The sequence below is a fragment of the Falco biarmicus genome, chromosome 1 (genome assembly GCF_023638135.1).
Source record: "Falco biarmicus isolate bFalBia1 chromosome 1, bFalBia1.pri, whole genome shotgun sequence".
Taxonomy (NCBI): domain Eukaryota; kingdom Metazoa; phylum Chordata; class Aves; order Falconiformes; family Falconidae; genus Falco; species Falco biarmicus.
In genome coordinates, this window is record NC_079288.1 from 110,969,255 (window position 1) to 110,994,049 (window position 24,795).

At 36.8% G+C, this 24,795-nt stretch overlaps 1 protein-coding gene across 4 annotated transcripts in view; it reads left to right on the top strand.

Annotated features, from left to right (window-relative positions):
• The window catches only part of LRBA (LPS responsive beige-like anchor protein), a 411,064-nt gene that overhangs the window by 116,017 nt on the left and 270,252 nt on the right, over positions 1-24,795 (top strand). For all 4 annotated transcript variants that reach the window (XM_056360770.1, XM_056360786.1, XM_056360779.1 and 1 more), the window contains one exon: positions 14,125-14,189. In XM_056360770.1, coding sequence (XP_056216745.1) covers positions 14,125-14,189 — 65 coding nt within the window. The remainder of the gene's footprint in view (positions 1-14,124; positions 14,190-24,795) is intronic.

Genomic DNA, 24,795 nt, shown 5'->3' on the forward strand with positions numbered 1-24,795 from the left:
TGAATCATGTCCATAGATGTTTGCCTTGTACTGCTAACTTTAATTGTAGTGGTATGAAGTATACAAAATGAAAGATTCTTATCTTATTTTTCTTTAAGATGCTATTGGATGGAAGGTAGTTGGGAAATGTCTGTTGAGCTTTTTATGTACAGTGTTACTTCAGGATATTTTCAATGAAGCAATTCTATATTATAAACTATTTTTCTTCAAAAAATCTTGTTATTCTTTTCCCCTTTCAATGTGTATTTTCATCTACAATGACCTAGTTTTGCAGGGTGGAACCCTGTGGTCAGAGCTAGAGAGAGGGGAAGGTAGATCCCATAGTAGCCAGGAGCCATGCTATCAAAATGCTCTCCTGGGATAGAAGAGACTGAAGTTTCAATTGATGTTTCAGGTAATAGTTATTATCACTAGAGCAGAATAATCTGTCAGAGGAAAACTTTCAGCATATCCTCCCAAAGTAGCTAGTACTCTAGAAGCTTAAGGGCATTTACAGGTCCAGTTTTGAATGAAAAAAAGCATGCTCGATCTGTAAAAACAATGTTGTCATTCATCTGTGTTGTCCTCTATTGCAGGATTCCTTCTTTAGGTGTGATATATGAAGGCATCAGTTATTTTCTGTAAGGTCTTGGGGATAAAGTTTAGGGCTTCTGCATTCTCCTGCATTGGAAGGCACTTGGTATCAAGACAGCGAGCTGTTTGGCTAGGGGTCAGTAGGATTAACTCTGGAGAAATTGAATTAAAAGCCTTGAGATGTGGGAGGGCGCTGCGTGTGGAATCCAGACTCCTTAAATACTTTGGTGCTTGGATTTTAGATACCATCTTGTCAGTAAGTTTCCTTCTGACAAAACAGAAGGTTATATTATCAAACCTGTTGTCTAGATAACTTGGATTATCCATTACACTTGATATATCTGGGGTTTTTTTATGCATAGTGTAACTTCTTAATTTCCCAAGTGGGAGTTTTTCCTCCACCTCTGAGGATCTAACTTTGGGTGCTGAAAGTGTATATTGACAATTTTATGTTTGGTATATGTCACTGAACATAGTACTTGGAGTAATTACAAATAGATTACTTGTACTACGGGTATTTTGCTGCTTGCTTCATTGAACTGTGTTATACATTCTAAGTGTTTGAAACTGGAGATCAGTTTGGTAGATAACGGTCTGAAGTGCAATTCTGGTAAGATTGAAATAAATGGAAACGGCTGGGAAAACTTTTCCTTTAAACTGGATTATGTTGAAATTACGTGTTAAATTAGCTGTGTATAGGGGGTTTTTTCGTTGACTTAAGCAGTATGTAGATTCTTTCTCTCCAGAACTAGATTATTGTAATATATTCTGTGTGAATCTCCAGGATAACATAAAATTTGTCTGTTGGAACTTCACTCCTACTTTGATTTCCTGTTGCTTTGTAAATTGTTTGAAAGTTTAATTGCCTGTAATTGTCTGCAATATTTAACTTGTTGAATTCCATGGAATTGTTTGGAGACCACTTGAACATATTTCTTTCAGACTTCTATTATTCTTCATAGTAATCACTAAGGTTTGCAATTCTCCGATCCTGCTCTAGCTTGGTATGCTTAAGATATGCTTGAACGCTGTCTTTTCTCTTAGGTCTCGTTGGCTTCAGCAATAGTGTGCTTTGTTTACTATTAGTAGAGCCTAGAGATACAGAATTTAAAACATCTGTGTCCATCATGGGCTGAATTTTAAAAAAGTAAATTCTGATAGAATATTGTTTCTTGCATGGGTCTATGAAGTAGGTGTATATTGACAATTTGCTTAGTAGTAGAAATCAATGGAGTTTATAACTTAAACTTTGCTTTTGTCTTAAGTGTGGAAGTGGCTTGGAATGTATTGGAAATGATTTGCCAATACTGCATGAATAATAAGCGACCTTTTCTTGACTTAACGATGCAATAAGCATTTCATAGTTATATCCTGACAGGTAGTGGTCACAGTAGTTAAAATGTGTGAGCTAGTACTTTGCCTTCGTCATCTTATATCTTTTAATAATTCTTGGTCTAGGAGAATATTTTAAAGGTTTACTCACTCCCCAGTTTGGAAATGAAGTGTATCATGTGGGATTTTAAGATGAGCAAAACCAATGTTGTGTTACATTTAGTATGAGGAAAACCAGAAGAGTGTCTGGTATGGTGTACTTTTATGAAATGGGGTTGATGTTTCTGCATATTAAATTTAAATAATAGTTAAAGCAATAGATATGGCTTCCTAACTAAAACTTGTTTTATCTAGGCCTGCTTTTGACCCACTGGAATATACCCTCAGCAATTTGCAGCCAGTGTATTTTTGACACGTTCAACAAAGGCAGGCTATAACAGCTGCAGCTGAAAACTGCAGTAGTGTGAAAAAAACAGTGTTTTTTGTTTTATACTACACAACTGTTTTCTGGAAAGTAATTGTGAACTTTGTTTTCAACAAAAATAAAAAAATACATTTATATGTAAATAAATTGGAATGGGTGTTATATATTAGACTAAGAAGGTGCGTAGACAGGGACAAGTGGATAGGTATAGTGAAGCCATGATGTTTCAGTGTGACCTGGTGTGCAGCATTGTTTCTTGGGACAATAGGAGAAGTCGGTATGACTTGTAGACTTTGGACAGAGGAATGGATAAAAGATAGGGTTAAAACCCACAAAACTCTTATTAAAAACAGTTGCCACAATGGAGTGCAGAGATATGAACTTCCCTAAGGTCAACTTACTAAAACATAGTTGTTGCCTACAGTAAAGTCCTGGGGGGAGAAAGAGGTTTCCCGCGCCCCCCACCCCCCCATTTTCTTCTTTAAAGTACAATTTTCAGTGATAGTTCTATAGGCGTTTCAGATATTATAGGCTCTTGCTAAGAAAATCTTTCTTTTGAAATGAAAATTACTTTGATTTGATCAGGAATCCAGTGATTCCCGATACTGGTTTGAACTTAATGGAAAAGATGTCCACCATAGCTAACAATATTAGCCTTTATAACAGTGTTGCTAAGAATTTGTATAATTAATGTATACATTTTTATGTTTAGGGAGGAGAGTGCATTGTCTAATGTAAATTTGAATTTTTGGGGTGTGATAGTGGAGCAGGACAGCTTCATTTCCATGCATGTACAATGCTGCAGATGTTCAGTACTAAAGGAACATAATTTAGCTACAGAAGCAAGACTTTTCTGAAGAAAAAAGGCATCCTGTTGCTTCACCAGCACACTAGGACTTAAAAAAACACCACCATTTAAGGTGAGTTTTGTGCAGTGAGAGCACACCCTGTGGCTTGGCAGTCTAGTCAGAAGGATGATACCATGCTGACTTTATAACTAGATCTTTGAACAATATTCTCATGGGTGGTAAATGCAAAACAAAGTAATATCAACTGGCACTTAATTCTGTGAGCTCCCCGCTGATGGGGCTCTGCACTGAAATGGAACTCTTCCTGACAGGAAGTCAGCCGCAAAGTGTGGAGACCTCTGAAAATAAAGTGTGCTTTAATTTGAAACCCTGCTGTTTTACAGCTAGTCGGTTTAATTTGAGAGTATGGAAAGAGGCTTAGTGGAGGGGAGGGGTATGAGATTATGGAAAGTTCAGTGAGCAGCTTTGCTTGTTGCCGACTTTATACTAATTATAAATATGTGAACATTTTGTTTGTGTTAATGAACACAAGTTAAGGGGCTGGATGGGATCCACTAAGGGTACTGAGGCAGCTGGGAAACTGTCCACCAAGCCACTTGCCATCATTTATCAACAGTCCTGGCTAACCAGAGAGATCCCAGTTGACTGGAAGTTAGAAAAAGTGGTGTCCATTTACAGGAAGAGCAGGAAGAAGTATCTGGAGAACTACAGGCCTGTCAGCCTGACCTTGGTGCTGGGGAGGGTTACGGAGCAGGTCATCCTGAGCGCCATCATGCAGCATGTGCAGGGCAACCTGGGGATCAGGCCCAGCCAGCAGGAGTGTATGAAAGGCAGGTCCTGACTGACACCAACTTAGTCTCCTACAACAAGACAACTCACCTAGTGGATGAGGGAAAGGCTGTGGATGTTGTTTACCTGGACTTCAGTAAAGCCTTTGACACCATGTCCCACAGCATCTCCTGGGGAAACCGGCTGCTCGCGGCCTGTACGTGTGCGCTCCGGGCTGGGTAAAAGGCTGGCTGGCTGGCCGAGCCCAAAGGGGGGTGGGGAATGGAGCCACATCCAGCTGGCGGCCGGGCACACGTGGTGTTCCCCAGGGCTCAGCGCTGGGGCCGGTCCTGGTTCGTGTCTCTGTCTGTGATCTGGGCGAGGGGATCGAGTGCACCCCCAGCGAGTCTGCAGCCAACACCCGGCTGGGCAGGGGTGCTGATCTGCTGGAGGGCAGGAGGCTCTGCAGAGGGGTCTGGGCAGGCTGGATCCACGGGCCCAGGCCACTTGGATGAGGTTCCACAAGGCCGAGTGCCGGGTCCTGCCCTGGGGTCACACCGGCCCCACGCAGCGCTCCAGGCCGGGGCAGAGCGGCTGGGAAGTGCCTGGGGGGAAAGGGCCTGGGGGTGCTGGTGGGCAGCCGGCTGGGCATGAGCCAGCACCGTGCCCAGGTGGCCAGGAGGGCCAGCAGCATCCCGGCTTGTGTCAGCAACAGCGTGGCCAGCGGGACCAGGGCAGTGACCGTCCCCCTGCACTGGGCACGGGTGAGGCCGCCCCTGGAATCCTGTGTTCAGGTTTGGGCCCCTCGCTGCAGGAGGGACACTGAGGGGCTGGAGCGTGTCCAGAGCCGGGCAGCGGGGCTGGGGAAGGGGCTGGGGCACAAGTGCTGTGAGGGGCGGCTGAGGGAGCTGGGGTGTTTAGCCTGGAGACAAGGAGCCTGGGGGGGCTTATCGCGCTCTGCGACTGCCTGACAGGAGATCATACGCAGGTGGAGGTCAGTCTCTTCTCCCAAGTAACAAGCAACAGGGCAAAAGGAAATGGCCTCAACCTATGCCAGGGAAGGTTTAGATTGGGTGTTGGGAAAAATTTCTTGCTGAAATAGTTGTCAAGCATTGGAACAGGCTGCCCAGGGAGGTGGTTGAGTCACCATTCCTGGTCATATTTAAAAACCACGTAATGAGGTTCTTAGTGACATGATTTAGTGGCGGACTTGGCAGTGCTGGGTTAATGGCTGGACTTGATGATCTTAAAGTTTTTTTCCAACCTAAACAATTGTATGATTCTAATAAAGCAAATAGAATATCTCTGTTTGCAAGCAAAACTGCTTAAGAAACTGGTGATTTGGGGAGCATAGTTTTTTACTCAAAATTCTGGCAGGAAAAGCTTTGCATAGTGATGTTGCCTAGTCCCAGTTTATTATTTAACCTTTAATCTTATGTATCTGTGCCTTTTTATGTATGTCTACAACTGGGAAAACCTGTCTCATTAAAGCTGTTGATGATAGAGAAATCTTTCTATATTTTACAGTAAGTTGTTTAAGTGAAAAAACTTGAAATTCAGATTATGCAGCAATGATAATGAGGTAAATGTCTTTTAGGCATTAGATCCCAATTCTGAGTCAAATTTGATTCAGAAGAATCATCTGGATTTTCCAGTACCCTCTGAATTTTAAAAAATATATTTAGTTATATTTGTACTTAAACCAGAAATGCTTATATTTTTCTTTTTTGAGAATTTGCTTGGTGAGTGCAGGGGAGGATTTTTAATGAAAGGAGCAGGAAATTATTATTTATTGTGCTTATTGTAGCGGCATAGAGACAGATGTCAATAGAGCCCTGTGATGATGGGTGTCATTCGTTTTTTTTCTGTCAAAGATACAGTGATAGCAGGAATCTTGTTCATTGTTTGCATGCATTCATTATGAGAGTTTAACCTGAAACTAGGCTACATTTGGGGAAAAGGGTAACATAAAAGGGCTTTTAGTTCTGAAATAGTATTCACTGTGTATATTGAGTTCTTCATTAGTTAAATTTGTTTAGTTAAAGCTTTTCAGACAGTAAGGTTGCTGCTTTTTGGTGTTGTTGATGGTCAATGTTGCTATCAGTGGAATCAGTCCATCACTACTAGTGCAACTGTGCACGAGTGAGTATGCTGTGATATTCTTGTCCTTATAATTAGTAGTCTACCTTGCAGTGCTTTTACAAAAACTCAAATTAGAATCACAGCTAAACAAAAGAGCACTGAAATCAAGAGGCAGTTGTCTTTACACTCCTGCTATTCCTTGATTTGTTTTTCTTTCTCCACAAAAATTATGCTGGTACTAAACTTGACTATTTGGATCTCTTCCCTTTGTTCATCTTATGTTGTCCCTTTTCCTCCCTTCTGTTTTTCTGACTAATCTCCTTTGATTTATAGTTTCTTGCTTCCTGTTGCTACATATTTACAGAACTGCTTGGTACTTTTGATTTCTCAATTAATGTTTAAGATTTCTGTTCCTGTTCTTCCTGAAGCTACTGTCTTTCATCTCAGCATTGAAAATAGCTGATGGTTAAAGAACCTGAAGAGGTAACTGCGGTGGAAAAGGGTTGCTGCTAGATGAACTCAAACATGACCCCTAATTTCATTTCATGAGGAGTCATGGCAACAGCCCACTAGTGGAAGAAAGAGAGAGAGACTGCCAAGGCAAATTGCTTTCTCCATCAGAAACTGACCTGAAATCAGTGATCCAGTCATTCAGTTTTTCCCCATTCTACAGTTAGTTGCTGTACTGGGTCCATAGAGGAACTGGACTTTAGCATAGACTTATCTGTTTCATCTTAATGTGACATTGGTTCTAGGGGTAAAATGTTATTCATCAAGTCATGAGTTAGGTCACTATTAAAGGCATGTAATGTTTTTTCATATACATGTTCAAACCTTTTTGAAGCTAGATACAAAAATGAAGTTTATTACTGATAGCATTTTATGTGTGCAGACAGTGATGTTTTCATAATTTTATATGAACTTCCTGACTGCAGTGATTTAAGTTTTATTTCTAAAATCCTGTTTTAAGAGTATTTGGTGTCACCACAAATTATGACAATTGCAGCCTGTGTTGAGATTTTCTGGCTTTTTGTTAAAGATTGTGCTGTAATGTTTTATGAGTCTTTTAGGATAGATTTGCATAGTTTGTAGAGAAGACAACAGTTATCAATTGGAGAGTAATCTCATAGCATAGAAGGCATTGTCTGGCAAGCTGACAGTTTTTAATTTGGTATTTTACTGTACAAAGTACTTAAGTATGTGAACTACTCCAGCTCTCTCTCTCATTAATTTTCAGAATCTACAAAAACTCACTGTGACTTGAACTCAAAATTTCAAAGTATTTGAAATTAAACTCTCATTAGAAGGTAGTTTTAGGCATTTGTCATTAACAACATAATATCAGTTTATAGGAAGCTCTGTTTACGTGGAATATCCCAAATGGTTAAACAGCAGGGGAGTCTTCTGCTTTTAGTTAAAAATACTGCTGTTTCTGTATGGCTTATTTACTACTACTTTAATTCTTAATGTAGTGTGCTGTGGAATTGAGCATGCAAAAGTCAGCTAAGAGTTCTGTTTTCTGTGTCTAAGGTTATTACTTGCTGTACAATAATAAAGGCACTATTTTATTGGGTTAGTTGTAATTAACTTCAGCACTAGGCATTGATATAAATCATTCCTAATCTGTTTTCTTTACATTTTGATTCTTTTAAACTGGTCTAACATAACTTCTTTCTGTAGTCCTTTTACATAAAGACTGGGGTTGTAATTGCTTTTTTGAATTAGGCTGTCGGAAGCTAATGTGCATGTTGATCTAAGAATTGATCAAGGAACACTAATGAATTTCATATAGCACTTTTAAAAGATTTGTAATAAATACTCTATAGCAGTGACCTACTTATAGCAGTTATAACATTAGAATTCAATACAGCATTGTCATGCTGTGCAGCTGGAAAAATATTTCAGTATAAGACACTTTGATTCTGTTTCATAGTTAAAATAGTAAACAATTTTGTAGTTGTGAATAAAAAAATAGTGTTGCAGCTCTTCCCCAGGGTATATTTTATGAAAGCAGCTATTGTTATTATAATCTTTGTGTTTTATCAGAGGAAAAGTACTGAAACATGCTTGGTTTTCTTTCTTTCTTTTTTTTTTTTTTTACTGCTCAGTCTTGGTATTTGATACCAAGTGGGGCATGTGCCTTTTTGACTGATTTATCAATACACTAGTGTACTGCAGCACTTGCAGTTGTTCGTTAACAGCATAGGTTTGAAACAAGAGTGTTATGTGTCCTTTTCAGTCAGCTTTGCAACACTGAACATGTTTATTTCTTGAATTTCTTGTCTTTTCCAGAAGTAGGTAGTCACACATGCACAATCATAGCCCATGTTTAGTTTGTTAGTTTGATATGAGTGTATTTCAAATATTTTCCCTCAACAGTGTGCTTGGTGTTATACCTCCACTTGAGAAGCCAGCTCATCCAGTTAATTTTACACAACTTTCTCCTAAAAGACTCATTAAAATTTTTAATACAAAGACTTTAGTTGTATACTGTCACTAGCTGAGTTTTTGACAAAAAGCAATGTCTTTTTAATGGAATACCAGCAGTAAATACTTTTTATTGTAACTGAGTGTGCTTGATAGTTTGAAAGTCTTATAAAAATAATTAGCTCTTTTATATAGTTCTAATGGCAGCCTTACAAGTTTCCCCTCGAGCAGTCTCTAATGAACAGGCCTTGATTTTTCCAGTTGGGCTTTTAGATTCCCTGAGGACTTGACTTCAGACCTTGAAGGGCAGCAGCTGCCATTTGTCTTAAGACTGGAGTTGCCAAACAGACCGACCATGTACTAATAGGACACATTTGTACAGCCTGAGTGTGTGGAACCCCGATACAGGCCTAATGATGATCATCTGTTGAGAGCTTGTAGCTGGCCAGGGTTAGAGTAACTTTTATCACCCTTATTGAAATCAAAACCTCTGTATTGATTAGCGAAATAGCTTGACTTGTTACATGGATGCCATATTAAAGCTTTCACAGACAAGCCATTGTTCAGTGTGGAATAGTATCCATTGTTTAAATTTCAATAAATCCAAGCCTGTTTGATATGTTTTTCCCTTGACAAGATGTTCTGAATTTTCAGGATAGTAGTAACTATTTTTGCAGGCTTGCTGTTTGTGTCAAGATTCAGCAACAATGCTGTTCTTCTGTAGAGAAAGGACCATAAATATAATTACCGAAATTATTTTTTTCTCAATCAATTTCTGATAGTTCTTCCATTATTGATTTATGTGTTAAATGTTATTTGAGTGTCCAGGTATGACTCACTCTATATACCGAATAACATTGTCTCCAAATGTGTTTTCATGTTACTCTTAAAATGTGCTACATCCTTGCAAAATTTCTGTTTTGTACACTTATTGTGTGCTGATTTTGATATTAAATTGCTACATAGGGTTTCTAGACATGAATTCCCATAATGTCATGTTGGTTTTAATTCTTTTCAATGGAGCTTTGTAGATTAAAATAATTTAAGTATGCATTAATTCCTTAAAAGTAATTTATGTTTGCAGATATTCTGCTTAACATACAGTCTAACTTTTTTTTAATTATGAAGACCCCAGCTGAGATATAATCTACTTTTCACTATATGTTCTTTATTGCTGAGTTCATTCAAGCCTTTAGTGGATGTGGTGCTGAGAGAGTGCTGACACCAAGTGCAAACACTGCTGAAAAGTTCTTGATAGTTTACTTTAGGCACTTAAAGATTAGTATATCTCTCTATGAACAAGTTTTTCATACAGATTTGACCTTTACTCTAGGATATAATATGTCTCTTAGTCATATGTTAACACATTTTCCCACCCTGCTCCTTAGTGCTTCATTCATAGTTGTCCGTACCAAAGTCATCCTTCTCCTTTGTTTCATAACCAAAATGAATTATTAAACTCCATCAGCTTTATGGGAAGGATGGATTAGCAAAGAATTTGCTCTTTTTTTGCTTGCTTATAAGTGTGTATTTCAACCATTAGATATAATTCTTAATTGTGAAATATGTTAGCCCTGTTAGAAGGATATTTTTTAAGTTCCTGAGAAAAATGCATTATTAAGGAGTATACATGTGTATGTATATGTGAATGAAAGTAGCAGTACAGTTTGCTACAGTTGAAACCAGCAGTTTTAATCTATTGGAAATGTTTAAAATATGGTAAAGATCCATGTTTAATTGTTAGTCCATCAGACAGTTGATGGATTGGTCTTGCAAATGTTTTTATATAGCTTGAAGAATATGTATTTTATGTATTTTGGGGTGATTGTTTGAAATATGGTTATGTTGCTTTCCTGGAAGTGTACAGGTGAGGAGGGATATGTCCATTTGTTGCCTACAGGCAAGCACTTCGAATTACAGACAATTTTCCTGGCATTTGTTTGAGTGATTAGAGTTTAGGAATTTGGGTTAGATAAAGGCTCCACTGTGCATGTTGTCATATCTCCAACTGTAGGCCAGAGAGATGCTCAAGAATAAAATAGTACAAGTGTATATAATACTCTTCTGCTCTCCAGCTATTTTCAGCTTGGGGTATATTCTGAATTGGATGTAATTTCTGTGTATTTAGTTAATATCAACGTATTTTCCTTCTGTGTACTTGTGCAGTCTCCTTTTAATCCTATTGACATTTTAGTCACCACAGCATCTTTTGATTCCACTGATCTGTGACCCACTGTGTAAAGAACCACCTGCATTTCTTGAAGTTGGCTCCTACTAGCTTCTACTTATAGAAAAGGCTTTTGGGCAGGCCTGTTTGGGTAAATAAGAAGCTCCTTAAGTATTAGATCTGAATGAGGGTATTCAGAATGAGTAGGGAGCCAACAACAAATGGAAGAAAATGACTGGTAAGAAAGTTGACACGGGAAAAATCAAGTTCATTGCAGAATTCTTAAAGAACCTCTCCATTTTTCTGATGATGCCATATGATTAGAGAAATACCTTACCTTTAAGAAAGGAAATAGGAGGACCAAGTAGTATGAAAACTTTTCAATGCATTTGAGGACTGAGAGAACTACACGTGTGTATGTAACTGAAATGAAATAAAATAGGACATAGAATTACTAAAGATTGTTTTACTAGGCTAAACTTATGGTCTAATGTATGTTGTAGTTTTTGGCCAGATTGTATTTCCTAGACAAAGTAGGAAGACTGGTAGTGTTCAATGTTCTCTTTTAATGATCCTTGTGCACTCTGTTAGAATGTGTTAATGAAACTTGTTGATGATCTAAAATTGGTGCTGTAGAGGACTGGGATATAATTTTGCTTATGGCAGAGTTGTGCTGTAGCTACAGGAAATGCAATACGTTATTCCATACAGAATTACAATTCAGATGAGGTTTGAAGCACCATTTCAGGAAGGGATATAGTACCTGCATTTTATCTAGAGTACTTACGGAAGTGTTTACAGATTCCATTAAGGAGGTAGGTGCAACAGTAACAACCTAGGAAATTTCCACATCAGATACAATATTTGAATAAAATGTGATTTCTTATTTATCTCCTTGTAGTGGTTGTTTTTCATTGGAGCTGTTTGTGATAGTGTTTAGTGCTTCCAGGTGTTTTTTTTTTCTTGCTTCACTATTGAGTGTACAGTGACCAAAAGCATTAAAAGTAGATAATGCCTCTCAGTTACTAAACATTTATAGCGTAGGAAATGATGGTCAATTAAGTACAACTTAGAACAGGTATGAAATTATTGACTTTGTTGATCTTCCCTTACAGTCCTTCCTTAGGAAAGTGCTGAAATGTGTTTTCTAGTTATTTAGTTGCATTAGTGGTTGAGTTTGAGGCTTTTAACATGTTTTTTTCCCTAATACCTTTGGGAGATGGATAACTTAAGATGTTGATATAATAATGCAATATGCATACTGAGTGTAATTGTTTGAGAGAGAATGTATACTGTGGGGAAATATTGAATGGATCATGAAAGATGATGACCATTAGTCTTTTCTTTCAACTATTAAAATTAGCTTTAGGGTGTGTTCAGCTGTGATTTATGAAATTGTTTAGACTAACGCCTTCTTTGATGATGTCTGATGTAGAGAAAAATGCTGAAAAGTATCAGGATAAATGCACTTTCTTTTCACTTTTGGCAACCTCCATCTTCACCAATTAAATTGTCAAGTATTGTAGTGAACTCTCTTAAAGAGCAGAGCAACAGATGGACAGTATCATAAATGGAAAAAATTATTTTGCATTTTTTGAGTTTTCACACATTTAAGCTAACAGAATAGTTTCAGTTATCATGTGAAGCTAAATATTTAAAGCTTGGTATTACATTTAAAAAAACTTATGAAGATTAGTTGCATGTGCTATTTTATTTAGAATATTAGCAGTTAAAGGCTTTTTTTATTTTCATAAGAAATGCTTTTTAAAGCTATTTCAGACAGCTTGCAGACTAACTTTAAGCCATGTAATGGTGGCCATAAGAAGGCAATAGAGGAGAACTGGGGGAAGGATGGTGGGAGAAATGTTAGTAAGATATATGTAGCAATAAGAACCAATGATGCTACTTGATGTAGCCATAAAGAAACCCACAAAACCCAAACCCCCCTATATATGATAACATGTAAATGGAACTGAGCTGACACTTAGAATATTGCTTGCTTATTAATGCATGTAAACTAGTTATATAAAACCTCATGAAATACATTTATAATTCACGATTAATAATACATGACAAATTCCGATTATTCTACTTTTAATAATGACTACTTGAAAATTGTAATACATTGTTGCAACTTAAAAATGATAAAACAATATGTTGGGCCTGGAACATGTCAAGCCTTGAGAGATCAGTTATCTCTCCCCTGCATCTGAAATCTGGAAATCTTTTCTTCTTTTTGAGGGGGCGGGGTGAGGCAGGATTTAAATTGTAAAGGAACAGTATTCTAGTGGCTTTTGCGTATATCTGATCAAACCTTCATGTCACTGACTGAGAGGTAGTTCTGCAGCGCTGAGCAGCAAAAAACTGTACCTTGTTGAAACTGGGTATTAAAAATGCCTACATTGAGGTATCTGAAATTTGTTTGAGATATTTGTGGTTTTGCAATTTTAGCGTGTTTTGGAGCTCATGAGATTTTTTGAAAAGAACCACAGTGGTAGAAGTACTGCTATGAATGATACTAGGATTATTATTTCATACAGCAAAGACCGAAGCTGACGTGGGAAAGCATATGAAACTTAAGTATCTGTCTGCTGCAGAGTCTGTCTCTTGTATTAGTTTAGAAGAGCAGTAGATGTTAAACTAAAAGTTGCATTTGGCCTGTTCTATCCAAATGCCTCTACATTTTCCCCAAAGTATAAGGTTCACGCATTTACTACCCTAATTTTTGGCTGTCAACTTGTTCTTATTGAGCCTAGGAGGCTTAAAAAAAAATCTTCTTTGTGTTTTTGTTAACCAGTTTTCTCTTCTCTTCAGCTTTCAAATGGGGGAAGCAAGCCCCAGGGATAGGTCATCTAGGTTGGTTGCTTTCCACTGTTTCTCTTCTGGGGGCCAGGGAAAACCTGCCTACCTACATTAGAGGTGTAGAATTCTGCTGTAATTCAGAGTTCAGTTGGATATGAGAGATGTGCAGTGCATGTGTCTGCTGTTGCTGTCATTTCAGTGTGTTAAAAATGTGTTAACATTTTTTGGAAACGTACTGGGTGTTAATGATGCAATATTTGGATCATTAGCAGATTTTTTTTTTTTAAGTAGAGATGGCTATGTGATGCTGAGGTGAGATTATCGGCATATATGTTAAGTAGACTTCAAGCTATAAGAGAAATCTGTATCTAAAGAATAAGCCTTCCATTAATGTGAAACAGTTTTTCTAGCATGATCAAGGTTCAATAAGATGAAGAGCATCAGTGAAACCAGAGTAAGTTCAGAATTATTACATAACATAGCAAACGAAAAATATGCAATAATTTGTGGAATGTTTTTGTAGTTCCTTCTCCCACAGAAGATGACAGAGTAAATTATACTGTTCTGTTTCTTCATGCTGTCAATGTTTCCTTCCTGATTAGCACACCACTAAAGCCGTATATGTTTGCTAATGGTGGTGTACATTGTTAAAATTGAAAAGAAAATGCATGACTTTGTAGCTGAAAATGGTTTTTCTTAGTTCTGTTTTTGTACAACTAGTATTCTTTTGTTTTCCCTAGGAGTGGCAGAACTCTATACAAAAGAATGCTGGCCTTGCCTTTATTGAGCTTGTCAATGAAGGAAGGTAAGTCGTAATATTTGATATCATCTCTGCCTTAGCCTTTAAGAAGTTGTGTGGCTTGAAAATTTTTTCAAAGAATTTTTCCTTCTGCCTTTTTGTGTCATTTCCTTGGAGTTTTGCAAGCATGATTTCACAGTCTTTAATACTTCAGTTCTAATGCTGAATTTTGCAGAATCTGAATACCGTTTAGTTTCATTAAATATTTCACTTATTGGTGTGTCATGGATTTTCTTTTTTCCTGTCCTTGTGCACTGGTTAAGGTTGAAGCTATAATTTGTATTCAACTAATCTATTGAGGAAGGGAATTGATATTTGGAAGACATTATAGCTAGGAACTGTAAGATAAGCCTCTGTCTCAAAAATTAGATTCCATTTTGCTCATATATTTCCTATCTACATCACAAAATAAAGGAAGGGAGTCCCTTTAACAACAACTACTACTTAATATTACCAATTAGTTTAATATTCTATCTGTAACTATATATGTATATTACTGGAACTTATAGAAAATGACAGAGCAGGTGATGGGGCCATGCTCTTTGACTTCTACTGACTATTCAGAACCATCAATATTTTCTTCATTAGGAATTGATTGTTGAGGCAGACTAAGAGCAATATGTACTTTTTCCTAAAGGTTTGGGTTTTTTTTTAAGATATCTTAACGAGTTAGCTAAGGAGTATTATAAGAAATACCATTTATCTAAATCTAAATTCTGTTAGTAACTCGAGCTAGTAAGAATCCCAATAGAAAATAAATTTTACAGGATTAGGACAGCTACTGAATTAAAAAAAAATCGCATAAATTAAAATGCTATATAAATATATTTTTATTATCGTAAGAATAAGGGAAACGATTGAGACATTTCTTTTAAAATGTGTGGATGTTCTCAAGATACATAAAAATAATGACCATTTTAATGGTTGCATTTCAGTTTATAGTGAGAGAAACACCATTCTGAGGCAGAAAAAACGTTTTGCTACTAGTCTTGATCCCAAGGGCCAAGGTAAAGTAACAAGGGTGTTCAGTTACAGTGTTAAGATCTAGCCTGTAGTTGTTTCCTATTATGTGAGGCTGACCTGTCTTGACCTTACTTACAAAGTGCCTGCTATAAATTTGGCCCTTGATTAATGTTTTATTAGCATAGATAACATAGGGATCCCACACACATGTAACCCATGATGTAAGGTTCATCTGTGTAAGATGATTATCATGAACAAATCAGTTGATGAGACGAAGTTGTAAGTAGCAGTTGCCTAGTAGTTTATTCAGCTTGTCCAGGTCAAGCTTTCAGAGAGCATTCTATCAGTAAACTGTTTGGAATTGACTATTTTCTTTTAAAAACCTGCAGTGCCCATCACAGACAGATGGAATCACTCTCCCACCTCCATAAACAACATCAATAACTTATAGTCTAGCCTTAGCAGAGTGGTTGTCTCAGGGACAAATGATCCCTTGAAGACTGAAAAGTGTGGTTTTGGTTAGCAGAAAATATCTAAGTACTTGTTACTTCATTTCATTTCTGACTTGTAGCAGAGTTGTTCTTTTAAAATGCGGGAACACAGCTTTCATTATGGGGAAGAGGAGAGGGGATTAATTTCTTAAACATAGCTCCTTTTATTTGTCTCAATTTTTCTCCATTGCTCTTTATAGGAGCCTTTAAAGTTATTGCTGAATTGGTCTTTATCATGCTTTGTGGCTTTTCAGCATTCTCTAAAATGAAACTATTATCCCTCATATGACATGACCTACGTTTCAGAACTGCTCTTTTCTTCTCTTTATACACGGTGCACATTCCTTTCTTGCACATATACTAACAGACTAAAACATTTTAGGCCTTACATTTTATTGTATTTGTTATTGTTTTGTGTGTTTTATGTTATACTGTTATAATCTTCAAAACTCCAAAAGATGAAATATTTTAATTAAAATTTAAAAATCAAATAGCCGAATGATATACTAATTTAGACTTTAACTGCATAATTGTATAATAAAAGTTGGATTTTTAAACTGTTTCTGTAAGCACTCAAGAAAAGAAGACAAGGTGGTTGTACAGAGGACGGAACTGATTTCAGCAAGTAAGGAAGGATGTCAGTGGGGTACCATGACATGTGGAGTGTTAGAATAAATAAAATTAAGGACTGGAAGAACTGCCAAGAATTTGTGGAATCACAGAATTGCTATTGTTTGTGGCCTTGGTGAAGAAAGTCTTGGTCATCCTATAACCTTTCTAAACCAGGGTTTTATTACCAATGTTTATTACTGTTTTCTTGAACTAACGAGACTAGAGTATCTTTAGATACTAGAGAAACTAGAGAGTCTGAAGTGTGTTCTACTGCTTTTGCTTATCAGGCAAATAAGACAAATGAAATTATTTTTCTGAAGAGGTCTAGAAGAAGAGATCTAAATCTCTTCTCATATTTGCTTTGAAATGTATTTTTTGCTTTTATGTGAAAGGTATGAATGTACTTCTCTCTCTCACAGCAGTTGAAAGTTTTATGTTTAGGCTTGCCATGTTTTGGCTAGGATTCCCTGGACAGAAATACGTGCAGAAAGTTTGCCTCTGGGACTCATAATATCTACAGTGTGTGTGCCGCATTCAGAATATGTTGGTCTGAATTTCTTCATGTTCACAAATAACTAATGTGTTAGACATATAGTTGCTCTCAGGCTTTCCAGCCTGTTTGTGCCCAGTGAAATTTTGAATCTTGAACTGAAAAAGAAAAAAATCTCCAAACAGGGGATTAGTGTGTGAAAATACAGAACCATAAACCTACCTAAAACTGAAATACACAACTGAAGTCTTTTGAAGGCCAGGTTACAAGCACAGTAAAACAAACAAACAAAAATAACCCCAACCAGAAAAAAGCCTATGTAGAAGAACAGGAAAGTATAGAATGTAAGTGAAAAGCTAAAGGAGCAGGTATTAGAAAATAATCTCTTTCTGGGCATGAAAAGAAATGTTAGTTCCAGTACATTGCTACATTGAACATTAATCTGTTTTTAATAAAAATGAGTAAGTATTGTTCACTATTTTTGTACTATCTGGGAACACTCTTACGCTCTTTGAAACCTTGTGCCTGTACCCACTGCTTCTCTATGTACTGAGCCATCTGTGCAGAAAAAGTATAGATTGCAAAATGTTTTCCTTAGCCTGCTGAACTTCTGTCAATCTAGATTTCAGTCTTTGTGCTTGCCTTTCAGCTTTGGGCCCTCATTTTAGGGAGAGTCTGTTTTGGAACCTCAACCCGAAAGCGTACCGATGAGGGAATTTGTTCACCGAAACCATTCTTTAGGTGTTATTTGGTTCACTGCCATGGCTGGCCCTATCCTTAGGAGACTTCCAACGTGTCCAGACAGATTCCTTTTTTTCCACTACGAAACTAGTTATGTTTCGTGTTTATGCAGGAGATGGTCAGTCTATAATTTCTGAACTGAAAAAAAGAAGAGCTTTGTTTTACCTCCTTGCATATACAAATGTCTCTTTTGTTAGACGCTTATTTCCTCTACTTGACTAGTTAGCAAACAACTCCTTTGCTCTGTGAAGGTTAAAACTCTCTCCTGTCGCTTTGATTCATTAACACACTTTAGTGTGAAACATCTCTTATGCTAGACCTTGTTTTCTGTATCAGTCAGTGCACTAACAAACGTACTCGAGCTTGAGACTAGGCATGACAGTTATTATCCCCTTTGGGGTGATAATGGGTTTGGCCTGGCAGGGGTTGAGGGATCAGTCTCCTAAGCATGCTGCAGCAATTATTCTTTCTGATTTTCAGTTGAAGAGACTCTTGAAGATACTTAATTTTAATTTTCTCAAGCATAGTTTTATTGGTCATCCAAAGAATTAAGTGCTGTGTTCTATACATATATTTTTATAAATCTCTAAATGAATATTCAGACAGCAGTTGCTTTAAAAAAGTCACAAAATGTTTGGTCGAAAGATAACCTCATTAAACTAGCAGAATGCATATATAATTTAGTCTCCTTTGCCTTTTCCCTTTCAAATCCTTTACCAAAACAAACAAACCAAAACTGAAGGATTCACAAGTGTATCCAGGAGAAGCAGAACTAATGAAGTTTGGTTTTCTGTAACTTTTTCTTATTGCTACCTTCTCTGTTGCCTAATGAGGAATGAAATCTAATCAAAATTATTCTGCCATGTCAGAGGATTTTCCTACATTGGATTTTAAGTATTTTTTTTTTTCAGGAAGCTTACAAGGGGTTTTGTCCTCTGTTGGATATAAAATGTAATGATTTTGAGGAACTTTAGCCTTTTATTAAAAAAAGTTTGTTGGAATTTAGTGAATTAAAAAAAAATGGGAGAAAGAGGGAGATATCATGCAAATCTAATATCCTTAGCAAGTAAAATTTCCACCAACCAACCAAAAAAGCCCCAAACCTCTCCAGAAATAACTGTATATAATGGATATTATTTTCCCAATACATAACAACCAGTAGTATAAAGTCTGAAATGCTGTAATCGTATGTCTTTTTTTTTTGTAGACAGAGCTGTACTAAAAAAATTTCGACATATGTCACCTGCTTTTCCTTTTCTTAAATTGTATGTATTACTTTTGACTGGTCATAGATGCAAATATTTTTTAATATTGAAATAGTTGGCAAACTAGTTGGCCAATTACTTCCACACTTTCCTAATGGAAAATAGGGGACAGATGTAGGCTGCTCCATTCAATTGTCTTTCACTTGCAATAGTGCGGTCGGTCATTCTCAAGGAATGAATGTTAGAGAATGTGTTGCCATAGGAGCAACTACTGTGATGGAAAATAGTTAGAAAAATACAGCTATTAATAAAAAAATGGATGATAACTGACACACTTATGCTTTGTGCATAATTGACCAAAAAAGGCTCAGGAAAAAAATGATAAATATAGTCACATCCAAAGTAGCATCGATATCGGTCTGCTCCCCTTATTGCAGCCTCTTTGCCCTAAGATTCTGATAACACAGAACCTGCACCTCGGCTTGGATTTGTAAGAGGAAAGGAAAGTGTTTTCCACATTTCCTTGCTTTTTTATTTTTAGCAACCCATTCTGTTTAAGTTAAAGGTTTTATAAAAGAGGGTTTTGGTGATTTGTTTTCTGAGTTTTTCTGTTCTTTTGGTTTCATAGCAGAAGCAGCTTTTTTAATGTGTGAATTTGAACTATAGAAGATCATTAGGCTAGACTTTAAACAACATTTTATATGTGCTGAAAATTAGAAGTTGTAGCCTGGATGTGTTTCAGAGACTGACAAGTGACTTTGAGATGGGGTTCTTGACACTACATGATTTTCTTTCTGCATGTGTGTGCGCTAAGGTATAGTGTGACATGCACAACCATTTTTAAAACAGTTTATTATTTCACTGAGTTTTGTTTGATCGTTTGTGCATGGATTTAAATTACATCTTTTGTGTAAGTGGAAACATATGATCTTTGCTGTAACTTAATGAGTAAGCAGAAGCCTTTTGGGGAGAAATGTGTCTTAATGATTAAAAATTAAGCTTTTATTATTGGAGATGCTAGTAACTTTGGACGATATATGTGTGAGAAAGTTAGGTTTTGCTTGTGAGAATATGTCATTGATTTGCTGGGTCTATAAAAAAGCAAAATCATAAAACACTTCCGAGTACCTGGGAATTCTTAAATGTTCTTTTTATGTAGGAAGTTTTTAGTAACAACTGCTTTAAAAAAATAAATGCAAGAGTAACAAGAAGGTATATTTCTACTGCACTCTATGTGTATACATGTATTGCTATCTGATTGAAAATTTTCAGAAATGATCTGTTGTACTGCCATGCAGTCTCTCTCAGAATGTGAACACAACCTCATATCAGTTTTCACTAGGCTCTGATGTGTGTGTCCTAAATGGCTATGCTAGATAGAAAAGATTGCATTGATGTGCCCCTTCCTAGCTGTCCTTTAGGAGTGCTGTTAAGTTTTATGCTATCGCATGTCCAAGTCAGCATTTTGGTGAGTCTGTGCAATTTTGTGTGGTGTGGTTTTTTTTTTTTTGGCTTTTTTGGTTTTTTTTTTATTTGGTTTTTTTTTTCTACCCTATTTTAAGGGGGTAAATGCATTCAGACTTCAGTCTCAAGGACCTTATGGACTTGTCTGTATTTTTTGATGATTGAATAGCGTATCTGTGTTCCATGAAGCAATTGTAAAATTTCCTTGCAGTAGTAATTCCAACACATAGCACATGGAGCAGTCAGATCCCATAAAAGACAGTGTGTATCCATGTAGAACATACTGCCTTTTGAAGTAAGAGAATCTCATATGCTGGGTTTGAGGAGTGCAAGTAGGAAAGCTTACCTTTCTTGGCTATCTTGGAGTTCTCTGTTGTGGTAGTGTCTGGAACATACATAATCTCTCCCTGTAGTATTCTGGGAGATTTATGCCTAAACAGCTGTTGTAAATGTCACCTGTAAACTCTTCCATATTTTGACTGAAATTGATAATTGTTGGACATCAGTAATACTAACTCAGAATTTATCCATCTCTCATTTTCTTTGCTTGTGCAGATTTTTCTGTTCTGTTTTTCCCTCTTCTGCCTTCTCCTTTTTCTTGTTGTAGGGAGAAACTTGTCTTTTTACTTAATCATCTAACCATTCAGAAACCAGAAATCAGAGTAAGATTTCTTGCTTTGTGTCTTATAGTTTTCTCTTCCAGCACAACAATAAAAATCAGAATATCTCATGTATTTGACATGAACTCCTTCTTTCAGTGGTTTAGCACTTCATTCCTGACAAGTGCACAAGTATGTATTTGACTTCCAGCATGGGATCTGTCTTCTTGCTTGTTTTCACTAGGCTGTTTGTCTTTTCAAAGTTAATTGCATTTAAAATATTTCAGTCCAGAAACAGAGTGGTTAGATAAAGGAAGAGAAGTTTGAGACCTTGAATCTGATGCGTACTGAAAACGGAAGAGCAGGCCTGGTATCCAGTCTTTACCCCCATAGGTGTTACATCTAACTTGTATGGAACATGTCCATCCACACTGCATCCACAGTCTTCTCGTGTTAAAGATCAGAGAAAGTCTTAATTCAATACCTTGTCATAAATAAAGCCAAACCAGAAGGGTATCTGTCAGGGAAGGAGGAGTGTAAATTGCCACATTCAACAGCATTTTGGTGTTTAATAACACTGAAAGAAATCAGATATGTGAGAGTAGTGTAAGGCTAAGATGGTCCCATTGTGGGTCTGCATACAGAGATTATGAAGCATAGGCAAGTAGGAAATGAGACTTCAGTTTTTCTTTCAGCTTGGATGTGCATGGTTTGAAAAAAGACAAGAAATTTAATTAATCTGTTTATTTAGTCAAAGAAATGAAAAACTGGCCATTTGCTGTGAAAAAGTATTTATAAAGAGATGTTTTGGATAGACTTGTCATTTAACAAAAAGAACTAATGTGATCTAGTTGCTGGAATAAAAATCTGGATAAAAGCAGACAAATATTGCAGAGGTTTTTTTCTGTGTATTTTGTTTTGTTTGGTGGTTGTTTTTTTTTAAAACTGGCAATAAGTACCTTATAGAACTTCTTTATAGGGGAATGTGGTATAAAATATCTTCAAATCTTAAAACCCCAAAAATGTTGGGGCATCTTTCTGAAAGATGCGCTGTAGCTCAAACAGAATCTACAGCCTTGATACAGGAAATGAAATTATTTTGGTGAAAACATGCATGATCATTTCTGTGTAGGAGACCAGAGCAGGTACCAGATCATTTAAATCCACTAAGTGTACTTACTGTCTTAGTAAGGAAAATCAGATTTTTCTAAACATTTTTTTTTATTTTTCTTTAGAAGAAAGCATTTGTCTCTCAGTTATTCGATCTAGTTTGTAAAGGTTGTAATCACTCTCATATGTACAAAGTATGTTGTATGTAGTTTGGAGTTGAACTAATACTTTTGCAAGAGTCAGATTGTTGTCCTTGCCTCAGCAGTGGTCTACTCAGCTGGAAACAGTTGTTTCTATTGCAAGCAGTGAGCCACACTTAACAAATTTCTGTTCAATGTTTGCCTCAAATGGAAAAGTAGCAGCTGCCAAGGTTTCCAAAATTAGTGTTTAGAAGTAGATGATTAAAACTTTGTTTTAGACATGTAAGCAGAGGTGTGTTCATTTACGGAGATGCTGAGAGCTTGTATTTGCCTTTGATTTCTAATTATGGCTATAGGCTCCTCTATTATATCACGCCATCATTATATTTATGTATAGATATATATTTAGTTTGCTAAGTTGCACACTTCAAGAAGGAGATTCAAAACAGGAATCTGAGTGGCATGCTATATATGTGGATACTGTTCTCATAAAGAAGATCCAAACTGACCTAAATAATGATATAATTAGAAGAAAGTCAGTCTAAGCATATGCAGTGTTTGGAAAAGGTGACTGCAAAGAAACGTTAAAATTTTAAGTTCTTGAATGTAAATAATGAACACAGCTGTCATGGTATAAACTAGTAAATTATTTCATACAGGCTTGATTTGTGTTAGTAAATATTTTTTATTCTCATCTCCTGAAGACCTTTTGTTACTGAATTTGGCAATTTGCAAGAAAGGGATTGTATAACAATTGATACCTAAGAACAGGAAGCTTTTACCTTTTTCTGACAACAGCTTAAAGTTACCAGTAGGTGCTTATGCTAAGCTTGGGCAATTCCTTAGTTATTAACCATCAGAATTTTTGGTTGCCAAAATGACAAAATTGACTAGGGTTTATTTGCAGAGTGATGCATAAGTTTTATCTAGGTGGCCTACTCCTGTATGGATTATCATACAGAAAATGAGGAAGGCGTGTGGGATTAGTAAGGAGACGCAGGGCTGACAAAAGTGACAACTGATCCATAGGAAACCAAGCTCTTTCTGATACTCAAAAGCTATTTGTTTTTATTAGGTACGCTTCTAGTCTGTTTTGAGAATGTTGCTCCTGTGTGAGGGAATGTGGTTCTTTGTTTGGAACAAGTCCATCATCTCTGCAAATGCGTAGTGAGTGCCAGTGTATAGTCAGTTATGTGTCAGGCTGCTTACTAGTTACATTTAAGAGATAAAGAAGAAAATCCATGTTGTAAACCATTAAAATCAATTATTATATAGGTTGTATTCTTGAACAGATAAAAGAAGTGGGACTTTTTTAGAGGATCACTAATGTTAGATTAGAAATGGACCTTTTAGAGGATAACCAGTGTTTTTCAAAGTCTGACCAGGTCAGCAGAAGGTATCGGTATTCACAAACTCAATGAAAACAGTTGGATACTGTCCAACAGTGTGAAATGTAAATTGTAATATATAATATCGTAATACATGACTGTTTATGAACCCTGCATTTTTTTTTTAGAAAGTTCTTAGTTTAATAAAAAAATATGTTTGTTTAAATGCTTATGTGACAGATTTGAATGTGCTTCTGGGGATCTTGGAGAAAGAGGGTAATCAAATGCTTGGAATCTGCCCAGAGTATGAAATTGGTTATGTGAAGATTTTTGTTGCTGGTTTATTAGTAGGGGGTTATTTTTAGCTGAACATTACTGTAAATTAGTAGAGACAGAGGTTTGGTGTTTCTTTTTTCAGTGTATGAGGAATGTCTTCTGAACTAGTTTATTTTCCCAATTTTTTTGAGCCATGTGTTCCTGGTTTCATCTGGGATAGAGTTAATCTTTTCCTTAGTAGCTGGTGCAGTGCTGTGTTTTGGATTTAGTATGAGAAGGATGTTGATAACACACTGATGTTTTAGTTGTTGCTAGGTAGTGTTTATACTAAGTCAAGGACTTTTCAGTTTCTCAGGCCCTGCCAGCAAAAGGCTGGAGGGGCACAAGAAATTGGGAGGGAGCACAGCCAGGGCAGCTGGCCCCAACTGGCCAAAGGGGTATTCCATGCCATGGGACATCATGCTGAGTGTATAAACTGCGGGGAGCTGGCTGGGGCCTTGGATTCTCTTCTTTGGGGGCTGGCTGGGCATTGGTCAGTGGGTGATAGCAATCACTGGGGTTTTTTCCCCTTTCCTCCACATTACAATATTATTAAAATAATTTTTAAATTAAATATATTTTAATTATTTATCTCAGCTGGTGAGTTTTACCTTTCCCTAATCTCCTTCCCACCCCTCTGTGGGGGCAGGCAAATGAACGAGCAGCTGTGTGGTACTTTGTTGCTGGCTGGGGTTAAATCAGGACACCATGAAAAGTTATGAAATTGAAGTTACATTATTGCAGCAGTATTGGTTCTGCAAGTTTTTGAAAGTAAAAGTTTGCCACTAATGCATGCAAATAAATCAGCCAAATTGTATGTTTATTGATCAACAGCTACTTCCATTCTAAAAGTGACCAAAATTGGGGAAAAAAAAAAATAGAAAAAATTATAATGTGGTTCTAAAACAGTGTCTTCTGTACAGGCCTCCTCAAACAGAAGGTGAAGTCGTGCTTCAAACAATGAATTTTGCATATTTCTTTTTTCAAGGCTTCATCCATGGGGAGACAGTAATCCACTGACTTAACTGGTTTGTGATCATATGGCTTCATTTAGCTCTTGTGCTGCAGTGTTCCTAGCCTGGCAGTGAGACAGGCAAGGAACAAAGAGCTTCAGGTGGTGTTCTGCCTCTGGATTTCTTCTCGTTGGAAGTCGC